Genomic DNA, 11933 nt, shown 5'->3' on the forward strand with positions numbered 1-11933 from the left:
GTATAATTTTTACTGGAATTGCGTTCCGTATGCAAAAAGGTACCGAAACGTTGTTCCGACCCTAATACACCACTGCTCTCTACTGGCATCGTATAATGTTGCACTAAGAAAAGATATACATACGCGATTGTTTTGTAGAGACCACTGATTTGGCCCCTGATTTTTTCTTGGTTGTATTTACCATATGGCTTTAGCTTGCCGATGAATAAAGTTGGTGCTTTGTTATGGTATTGTTCCTTTTTATAAGTCTTCTCCTTAGGTCTTTATTCCAACACCAATATCAGTACTTTTATAAGTGGCGAAAGTGTTTCCAATCGAACCACAAGGTTTTCTTGAATAAGCCAGACGTATCCAACGATATATACCCATGAAGTATGTAGGTTGGTCTCGAATCGGATGCAGGGAAACATTGTTTCTATCGGAAGAGTTTTTATTTTTGTAATTTTTTTAATTGTTAAAATACCGTACCTAGTATAGGTACCTATACCTACTACCTACTAAACCAAAATTTTTAATTCAACAAATCTAGTGTAAAATAGGTAAAATGTTATTAATTTCCCTTATTTGAATAAGTCCTGCGTTTATATGAGTCATGCCTAGGTATATAGCAAACGCTTATGATCGCGCCACACAGTTTACCTATATATCTGTACTTATATCCTGGGTTCGTTTCCCAGATAAGACATGGCTGTTTGTGATTGTATAGTGGGTTGAGTGGGAAGAGTAGCCAATTGCTAACACTCCGATCACTATAAAATAAAAATAAAATAATCTACAAGGTTTCCATTTACACAATTACAATTCCGAAGTTAGGTATGTGTGTGATGGAATTAAGCCCAACTAAAACCTAGGTCGGTATACAGTCGGTAGGTAGTACACACACTGAAAAAAATCAACCTTGGTAAAATTACCTTCTTGTATAAGATAACAATTATTCAAAAATGTTAAAAATATGATAATTAGGATTATTGCATACAATGAAACGTATAAATTTTTAAAATTAATGGAAAAATCGCAAAAGGTAGGTACCTACTTAAAAGTAAAAATTATTTTTCTCAGTGTACCTACTGCGGTCACATTAGGTACAATTTTCAGTAGGTAGGTACCTATAGGTTCTACGGGAATTATTTATACTCATCAGCTCGTATTCGGTAACAACTTCTAATTTATATTCAATAGCACTGATCCTTCAACTCAGCTTAGATATCGATTGGCGAAGGTTGACATCGCTATCTCTTTTCATTCTTGAGTTAGACAAGGAACAGGCAGACAGACCACAGACGGACGGACAAAACCATCACAGAAGGAGAATGTCTTTCGAAAAATTCCCCTAAAAATAAGACAAACCTCCTTTACTATAAGTTGCAAGTAGTAGTAAGAAGCAATTACGCCGAGCTTTCGTACATACCTATATGGAATCTCCTTGCGAATTGTTTCACTTTTCCATTTAATATAAAGATAATGAATAGGTAGGTAGCTAGGTAGGTATAGATATTATTTGATATTGCTCCTTTTTATTTTGGCATTCCCTGAAATGATACAGTTACTTTGGGTGCCGGATGTCTTCGAGAAGGAAAAACATCTCCGGCAATTAGGTACCTATCATAGAAAAGGTCGTTACACGCATAAAATGTTGGATTATGCCTAATAAAATAATCCCTCAAGTTGCAGTCGGAAGATTTTCGTTTTTGCCGATTAGCTCCATGAGCCATAACTTTATATGGTAATTACCCCTTATACCTACCGTGCTTTTAAAGTACGAGAATAATATTTACATATATACCTACAATATGCATTGCAAGTCATAAAACTGTCATTAAAGAACTCCTTTCATGCAATGGTATTAATAAAATTAACTACTACTTAGTCGATACAATGCTAGTTATTCATATCAAAGGATTACCATTGATTAAATGTAAGTAGGTAACATAAATTGAATTGCATGTGGGTGTATTTTTACATCAAAATATTAAAGTGACTGCAAAAAAACCAATTCAGTTCCAAAATTGTTGCGAATTGAAATGTGAAAAAAGTCAAAATCAGAACTAATCAAATTAAAACTGATAAATCCATTATGTAAAGGTAGGTACATACGACGTGTAAAGGAATATTGAATTACATCGTTTACATGCAGACTCCGCCTTAGGATCAAGAAAAAACAAACATATTTACGTCTCAATCTGGCGCTTAAATCCCCTCCAAATTTTTACGTCCAATCACAAAATGCTTGCCCGCCTACAAAGCTTCCAGCAAAAAATAAAGCTCTAAGTGAGATGTAGTGTTCCCAACAGTGTATCTAAACCCGTTAGTGAGAAAAGGACAACGGCAACCCTTAATAAATCGATTTGAAAAAAAGGGTATAATTGTAGGTACCTACATAATTCTGTTTTAATTAACCCTTGATTTAATTCGTAGTTTCTTTTTTAATTTCTGAGCGGATCGGGAATGTCGGCCGGTTTTTAATTGAAAAGCGTTAAGATTGACATGATTACAGTTCGGACAGGCAAAATAAGTTTACATAGGGATAATGCCAAGGATACGTAAAGGATGGATGTTATCCGCTACATGTGCTACGAAAGAGAAAGAAAATGTAGGTATATGAAGGCGGGGCCTTTCATTGGACTTAAAGTAATAAAGATGACTATTTTGAAAACTCACTCAGTTTGACAGCGTACTTAGACAAGAAAGCACTTGATGGAAGTGTTTTGCTTATAGAGTGTGTAAAGGTATTATAGTGAGTGCGCGTGTTTTCCATTGATTTGCGTCCTCATAGAGACATCGCATGTAAGTGATCTAAAAGAAAAATGGCTTTAGAAGATCGATTCAGTCCAAATGCAGCCGCAATCAGTCCGAATAGCGACAATTCCTTAAACTCCCCTAATTCGCCGGAGTCAACACGCACTTCCCCTTACACCTGCACAACAATCCCTCACATCAACGATAACGCACGTTTAAAACCAACAAATCAAAATGCCGAAACCGAAAAACCATTCTTTCGCATTACTTCCTACGCCTTATCTAGTCCAAGCTACGATTATAATCGAAAATCAGAAAAACGTACAAAGGAACAACCCGAGCCCACAATACAGCATTTAAAATACTCGATTCGAAACATCCTCCAACCGGATTTTGGCAGAAACGCTCTACAAAAAACAAACTCCGGCAAGATCCACTTTAAACCCTACGAGAAAACGGAAAGGAAAGTCGCGCCATTGGGGAGCTTATGTCAGACGGTCTCGCAAATCGGCAAAACTCACCCTCGGGTCGAGATACCCGTCAAGCCCAAAAGTCCGCCGCCAACTAAGAGCCAAAGCCAAGATGAAACCAAACACGAAGACAGCAAGTTGCCTACCTTATGGCCGGCTTGGGTTTATTGCACCAGATACTCGGACAGACCCAGCTCAGGTAATCTTTTTTTATAACCTCTTCCACCTGTCGATTAAATTATTTTCTATAACGTCTAATTAAACGGTTCCTCATTATCCCTAATGAAACAGTTGATGATATTGTACGAAAAGGACGGATACCGTCGGACAACTTCGCGCCCTTATTACTAGGTGGTAATGCATTGTAATTTTGAGGTTGTGCGATAGATGAAAGGGTTGGTATATAATTTTCGATCCTTAATTACTGAAAAATTTAATTTTATTCGTAATTGAATTCTGAATAAAATTAGCCAATTGTACCAAGAGGTGGCGCTACGTCATGCATTCTGCGTGTCCGCGGGTAGTACGTTTAAAATCCGATCCAAACCGGCAAGGATTATTTAATTTTGGCTTCGATAATTAAATCCATTAACATTTCATGCGTATATGTTACAATTACCAATAAATGGTGTATTAATTAATTGCAGGAGAACGATCTGAACTGTTTGTATAGGTACATTATAAACCGCAGGTTACGGAAGCGCTTATTAAACTATTGTCATTGATATGAAAATTATATGCTCTTTATTGCACGTAGAACGTGTTCATGCTTAGTTTTATTTTACAGGTTATACCTTATTTGTTATGTTAAATAGAATGCTTCCATTTTCAATTTGTTCCATAACTGCGGTTCTCGCGTGAGACTGAGATGGCCTTTGGATCCTATATATACCTAAAAGAAAGTACTTGCGCTCCATCACCTAATACTTAACTGTTTTGAGTTTCATACGGATCATTCGACTTAATAGTTTGGAAGATTAAGTGCAGGTAATTATTCAAAGTATTATACCTACTTTTACTTGAAACTATAAACCATTGAATAAAACTTTATTCAATGCTATAACATATACATATAAGATTAGACTAATTACTAAAACAAAGGCATCATTAGTATAAAGGCCTCTATGAACCAAAAGCACGTTATAATTTTGTGTCAAATTCATTGAATCTTTTCTAGAGCTGCACAACGTAAACGTGTTCCACAATGACTCTCCTTCGAAAAAGATACTCATCATGGTGAAGTATTAATTCGCCATTCGCACTACCCGTTTAACACAAAGGAAGCTCACATTCAATTTATTTTATTGAAATACCCGCTATTTTACCTTGTCGATTTTAGCGGGGTAAACAAAGCTCACAAATATCAGATGCCGCATCAGTACCTAGGTATAGATATAGGTACATTCTTAAATGCCCTACGTAGAGCGGAGGGTGGCGAGAATTTTCTTATTAATTATAATCATGTCTAATCTCAGTACCTATTTCTCCAAAATACATTTGCGAAAATTATACAGGGTGTTTCTAAATATGATGTAAATAGTAAATACGGAAACGGAAGGGGCTAATTGTTTGGCTTATTTAATCACTAAAATTCATATAAACATAGGTCCGCAAACGCTTCGTTGCCAATTTATAGGGTGTTAACCTAGGTGTTAAATTTAAGCTTTTTTAAGTTTTTTCTCCTGCAGTTTTCGCTGAAATTTAAAATAGGTATAAGTTACGCTGAACATCATTGGTCATGTCAATGATATACCTAGTGAAAATCTACAGGACACGTTCCATTTTCTACCCCTGAACTTTTTTCTCGGTGGGTGGTCTTTGGACCGTACCGAGCCGAACACCGGACCGATTTCGAACCGATCCTCGGTCCGGTCCGTACATTAAACTTGTTGGTCCTGGTGCTAAGTATTACTGCACTTGTTGAGTCGAGTATTAAATATGTGATTTTGCTTTTCTTTCCGATGCCATATCTAAAAAGTTTGAAACATGTAACAAACTTTCTTTAAATTCTTGAGACTACTTCGTCTCTAAAACGTATTTTTATTCTCTTCTTGTGTTTCTTCCTTTCACTTTTCCTGGTCTGCTATGTTGCTTTGAGTTTTTCTAGTAGCAATAGATGTTCTTTCCCCCTTTCCATATTTTATGGACGTATAAAATTATAGTAGATAACTTTTTTTTCTTAGAGTGTCAAATTTGGTTTTTGAGATTTCCTTCCAAGCCCATATTTTCGTTTCTCAACGTGCTCTATCCAAAACGTAGTTTCTGGTGACATTGCTTTAGATGAGCGTGCGTCGGAATACTGTCTCTTGAATTTTTTACCACTCGCACGTTAATAAGGGAGGTATTGAATTAGGGTAGAAATGACCACCCACTTTTTGATAGAAATACATGTTTTAAAGCACCAGGATGCGAATCAAACAAAATCTCGATGATATCGGTCTGTCTGTCGGTCTGTACTCTCATTTCCGTCTAAACGGCTGAACCGATTGGAACCGAATTTGGTAGATACATACTCTTAGACAAAGGAAGAGCTGAAGACAGAAACGCATATGGGCATGTGGTGTTGGCCCCAGCAAATTTTGTAATTAATCCGTGATCAGATTGGATCCGCAGCCTGTGATGTATCACTAACGTTAAACTTAACGTGCAGGTTATCTGTAGAAAACGTTATATGTATTGCCCATACTAAATAATGCAAAATATCGTTTTTTTTTGCAAATAACCTTGTCGTTTGACGTTTCTGGTACATCACAGGCTGAATATTTCCTAATCCATATATTTTAGGCTTCATTTCAATAAAAGTATGTAAATGAATTTCTCTATGTCAATAATGGAGAAGGAGGGGGCCCACTATAGGTACCCATTTTGATACTCGGACTCGATAGAAGCGAACCACCGACCCAATTTGACCCGCTATCTTGGAAGACTTATAAGACGTGCACATCTGCAATACTAAAAAACGCTTCATGCGGTTTTTAAGTAGGTCTAAGAATCAAAACATGCCAACTTCTCCACAAATTGGCCTGTAACATTTATAATTTTTAAACAAGGGCACAATTAACATGGTAATTAGATGAAATATGCTATTTATGGTCAGATGTTATATAAGATTTTTGTGCAAAACGACTGGTGTAGAAATGGAACCGAAACGGAAGAGGAAACCTTTCCACAAAAATATACGAAAAACGGCACAATGGCTGTTCAAGGAAGTATAGAATGTGCATTTGAAGGTGACAATTTATTTAATTGTGTTTGACATTTCATTGTTGACTCTCACTTTTGTTCTCTCATTTAATCATTTATCGTTTAATCCTTCCGGCATAAAAATAGACACTTTCAAATAGAAGACAAAGTACATTGGAGGGCAGAAGTGTGTTTCGTCATAATACGGTGCAGTAAATATGATTCTGAAATCCTGATAAATGAAGTTTTTAAAGAACCAAATTCTACATAGATTTTAACAATGCCTATAGTGGGAAATTTAGGTTATGACGTTGAAATGGGAAAAAAGGTTTGCGTTATATAACTTAAAATAACAAATATTTCAAATCAAATCCAGTTTAATGAAATATACATTGTAAGCATTACATTGAAAATTGATAGATAATTATGTAGGTTTCTTTTGAAAATTGACTGGATATGTTATTATGTGATTATTTGAAGTGGTTGGTGATAGGAGAACCGTTCTTTTCACATAATAATGAAGAGGGAACCTAATTTATTTTTACATAACCGGACATGTTCTGTATATACCTCTTTTGCTATGATTATAATATTAAAGTTCTAGGTACCATGCACAGAGAGATAATTAAATATTGACCGGTCCTCTCATATTATAAAATATAGCAACTTCAAATCAAACTACATTGCCACCTTTAAAATTCGACGCCGTCTTCTTCTAAAGTAAAAGACATTTAGGGATAGAATATCACAGCCCATGCAGTAAGAAATAAACTTGCAGTTTAAAGTATACCTAATTTGCATACTTTGATTCGATTTCTTCCGTTCAGAATTAATTGGTCAGATTGAATACTCAGTTACCAATTCATAGCTATGGGTAGACTACGTTTACACACCGAAGAAAAAGGAATGGTTAACAATCGGTGAAGGATCAGCGAAACGTCAACACAAAAATCTAAAATATATAGTCACGTCAACACTACACGTTTGAAAATATAATACTAAAAGCTCATATTTTTCACAATAATGACGTTTATCAATCACAAAAGGGCCCTATTGTTTTAAGAGTTGACATTTTTCCAAGCAATTAGTTACCAGGCTACTGTATGCTGATATAATCTGATAAAACCTGACGGCAGTTTTATTTCTATTTCTTTTGTTTAATGTCGCATTTTATATGAAGGAGTTGCACCCTTATTTGGAATTCTTTTGTGATAGATAAAACTTTTTTGGCGGATAAAAAACGATCTAATAAATGAGTTCTTACCCGCTTACAAAATCATTAAATAAAATTATATACCTTTCTTTGTGTATAAGTAATTGATATTTTCCTTGTTTAAATCAATAAATGTTACAGGTACTTTATAATTTTTTAAGTAGGTAGGTAATACATTGGAGTTTTAAATCGCCAATTAACCTAAATAGATATTCATTAATAAATTACTTCCTTTTGGCGGCACATTCTAGAGTATAATTTATTGAATATAGATAATCGGCCGCGGCTTCCTTATTTGCTACGGGAAAAATTAAAATGGCATTAGCGAAATTAGAATTTCAAAAAAGGCGAGCTTCTAGTTTGCATTGCAACTGAATTATGATGTACCTAATTTTTATCGATTTCATTGACTCCTTGTCATTTACTAATTTAATCAACACGGAGCGTAATGTACATTGAAGGATGCATTTGAGGAATTATGACGTATTTAAAACAGGGAAGTGTATTTTTATTATTTCTATTAGAGGCAGATATTTATAGAACTTATGTGATTATTTCCTGATTACGTGATTTCTTCTACCTTTCCTCTCTAATTTTTAGATTCATAGGTACTCTCACCATTTCCAGGGGTGTAAAATGAAATCTGAGAAATAAACCAGGAGTTTCTCTATTATTTTGATTATCAAAAATGTTCTTGGATTTTCTAATGAAAGAACCTTTGGGTCAACTCTTTAAGTTTTCATATTTTTCTGGTAGAAATGGGCGGTTTAATAGACTTTGGCAGTATTACAACATTTTGGTCACTTGCTTCCAAGGCATTTTCTTAAAAATTATTATTATAAAAACTAAAAAGGTTGCCCAAACTTATAATTTCCAAAAACGGAGATGTTATATAACAATACGATTCTCAAAATGGATTACCCACCTATCATCACAAATGTCTGTATTTTTCATTTGGTGCTGATCTACACGCCAATCCCAAGTTCTATGCCCCTGTAATGAACATACCAAAAGTTCAGTTGCTGGAAATACGTTTTAAATCCAATGAAAATATCTATAGGAGGCCTTTCTCTCCCATTTAAAGTAGTTAACTCAAGGGAAAAAATGCAGTCGAACAGGTGAACAACTGCTTTTAGTTCTGCAGTATCATTTTCGATTAAGTACATCAGGAAAAGCAATCGCGGAATTAAAGTTCGCCGCTGCTAGAAAAAGAGTGCCTCACACCTACAAGTATAACCAAAACATATACCTACATTTTGCCTAAATAAACCAGTGGTCCAAAATGTTTCCTCTGGGGACTATATTACCTAAAATTTGTGTTTATTCTTTAATTTTTTACGTAACCCCTAAATATTTCTCACAGGCTTTAAAAGCTCTTAAAGATTTTTAAACACCAATATGTACCTACTTTTAGATGATCTTAAACTTTCTTAAGGACAGAATCCTCGATGAATCTATCTTGACATCCATTCAGATCTCTTCTTTATTCCATAGGGTGCAGCACAATTAATACACAATGGCTGTACATCTTTATTGTTATAACATTAACACCAATTATTAACACGTTCAATAAAACTAGGACACTTACTCACAACGTTGTAACAAATAATTAATTATTTAAAACTAAACATGTTCATTTCGGTGGATAAACGTTCAAGGGTAGAATTAGATTTTACGCATTTTCGGTGAGCTTTTGGACCAAGAGCGTTAATTTTTTTTAAATTTCCTCTCCTAATAAACAAGATTACGAAGGAACTAGCTAAAAGGTTTTATATAAACGACCGATTTCAACTATTTTTAGTCATCATCAGGTCAAGCTAAAACAATGAATCATAAGCTCAGCCGTTTTGATCTTGTTTATCATGTTACAACAAGCTAATATGGGGATTTATAAGATTTCATGTCCCTGCCTTATAAAATACTTTGATATAACAATGAATAGTGATATATTTCAATTTAGAAACGATCTATAGTGAGGTGAAGAAATCAGTACAAAACAGGCAGAAATTAAAGTCATTTTGAGTAGGGTGTTATGTTAATTTGGGATTCCCCATTATAAATTTCAAATTTCCTTGAAACTGAAGGCACAAAAACGCAAATTCTTATTCTTCTGGGAATATAGAACATATCGCGCAAAATATATGGACCACAGTAATGAACATACTATAACCTATGTTAGATATTAGATGTTAAGAATGAGAACGAATAATCGATAATCGATAAGGTTAGTACAATATTTTTAAAGTAAGCAAACGTTCTAATGCTAAAAGATCCACCCGTAGGAATGTCGTTAACACCCACACGATTAAGATATAATTTCAATTAATTCGATAACTTAACCGCACAAGGAGTTTCTGTGTCTTCTATCCAAAATCTGTTGTTTTAAGGTAGATTCATCATTTTGATGTCTCTAAATAACGAAGGAAGCGATTAGTAACATTAGCAGAAAGTTCACACAACATGCCTACACTATTTCAACTAGAATTAAAGTACAAACACGCTACGTCAATTAAAATACGATCACGACTTTTTGAAGAAGATCTATTTTATAATTTCGATGCGATCTTCATTGAGCATTTACTCGAGCGTCCATTTCAGTTGATCTTCACGCTATGTGTTTGCACCTTCTTTTGAGTCCAGTCCGCTAATTACAATAAATGTTTTTTTGGGTTTAAATGGAAATTTCTGGTACAAATCATACGCAGATACTAAATCTTTTATTGGGGGTGGACGAGATTGTATTTTGACGATACCTAATTTAAAAATATTGACATTGGTAACTGAAATATAATTAGGGTTCGGTGGAAAACTCAAACCAGGAATAAATCTCTCACCTAATATTAAAACATGGCGATAAATCATGTTCAGGCTTTTAGTTTATGCAACATCTATCGCTCAATTCGGCACTTACATTTAAAAATAAATCTGCCACCAAAGTATTAAAATTTATCCGTCCTCGTGTCAACACACCGATAAGTGTTTTTTAAACTATCTTTAAAACGCGCCTTATTTTTAAACGCTCGAAAAACTAACTTCAATTATGGCGCTGAACACCAACTCATTGTCCACGAAACTAAATAGGGTCATAATAACGTACATCCCTTCAGGACCCATATTTCACGTGGGTTACTACCTCCCTAATGTCCTTTGCCGTTCACTAAACTAAACCACAATTGCTCTAATTAGTGACAAATGTCGACCCCATTTCCGAACGTTAACGGGTGAGAAATGCAAAGAGAATTGTTACTTTGTCATAGAACTTGTTAAACGACTCCAACAAATATAATTATTACCTTTTTCGTTGTAGGACCGAGGTCTCGTCGCACGAAAAAGGTTACAAAGGCGGTGGAAGAAAAGCGGCCGCGTACCGCGTTTTCCGGCGCGCAGTTGGCGAGATTGAAGCACGAGTTTACGGAGAATCGCTACCTCACCGAAAAAAGGCGGCAGCAGTTAAGTCAGGAGCTCGGTCTTAATGAGGCGCAGATTAAGATTTGGTTTCAAAATAAAAGGGCGAAAATTAAAAAGTCGACGGGGGAGAAACATCCGCTCGCTTTGCAGCTTATGGCGCAAGGGTTGTACAACCACTCCACGGTGCCCTGCGACGAGGATGAAATGCCGTTAAGTCCCTGAACGACGAAAGCTTCCCATTTTTGCTATTTGTACGAGTGCGTACAAACCAAAGCTCCTTTAGTTTCAATTTAGTTGAGATTCACTCTGGTATTTGTACAACGAACTAAGCTTATTTATTGTAGTTCATATACGAGCTAGCCTTTAATGTTTAGTAATAATTATGGAATTAAATAGACTGATAGACCTTATATTAGTAGAATGATGTGCAATGTTCAATTAACGAATTACGTTGTATAGTTAATGGTAGGATGCATTTAAATAAACAATTGATGTATGTGTTTTTCTTTTTCTATGTGGATCGTTTAAGTTATACATTAAAGTACCATAACTCATAATTGAAACCTTATCTCTTAATTAAAAATACAGGCAATGAAAAGGTTAATTTCTCTTTTGGAGTTAAAATTTCGACTGTCGTTTACGTTGTTCATACAAGTATGATCTGAACGTGTCCAAAGCAATTTTCAGATTTTCAGCGCACGCGTGTTCCGTTTGTGAATTTCTATTAAATTGTCACTTCGCAAATGAAAATTGAAAAAATAATGTCACATGGTATTGATAATGCAATAACTAATTTGGTTAAAAAAAGAATTATTATCAACCCCCTTATTATCAAATTATTGAGCTGTACTGCCTCCATTCTATAAGAATTTGGTTAAGTAACATTGGAATCGATTAATCGGTCTTACAGACGTAGTACTTTA

General features: G+C 35.0%; 1 protein-coding gene across 1 annotated transcript; it reads left to right on the plus strand.

Annotated features, from left to right (window-relative positions):
• Positions 1-2397: 2397 nt before the first annotated feature.
• Positions 2398-11508, plus strand: LOC116160191 (homeobox protein engrailed-2b-like). The gene is made up of 2 exons (XM_031473329.1): positions 2398-3405; positions 10910-11508. Exons 1-2 carry the CDS (start codon positions 2805-2807, stop codon positions 11230-11232), a joined length of 924 nt encoding a protein of 307 aa, XP_031329189.1. The 5' UTR covers positions 2398-2804; the 3' UTR covers positions 11233-11508.
• Positions 11509-11933: the final 425 nt, after the last annotated feature.

This window comes from Photinus pyralis, unplaced genomic scaffold (genome assembly GCF_008802855.1).
Source record: "Photinus pyralis isolate 1611_PpyrPB1 unplaced genomic scaffold, Ppyr1.3 Ppyr1.4_LG1, whole genome shotgun sequence".
NCBI lineage: Eukaryota > Metazoa > Arthropoda > Insecta > Coleoptera > Lampyridae > Photinus > Photinus pyralis.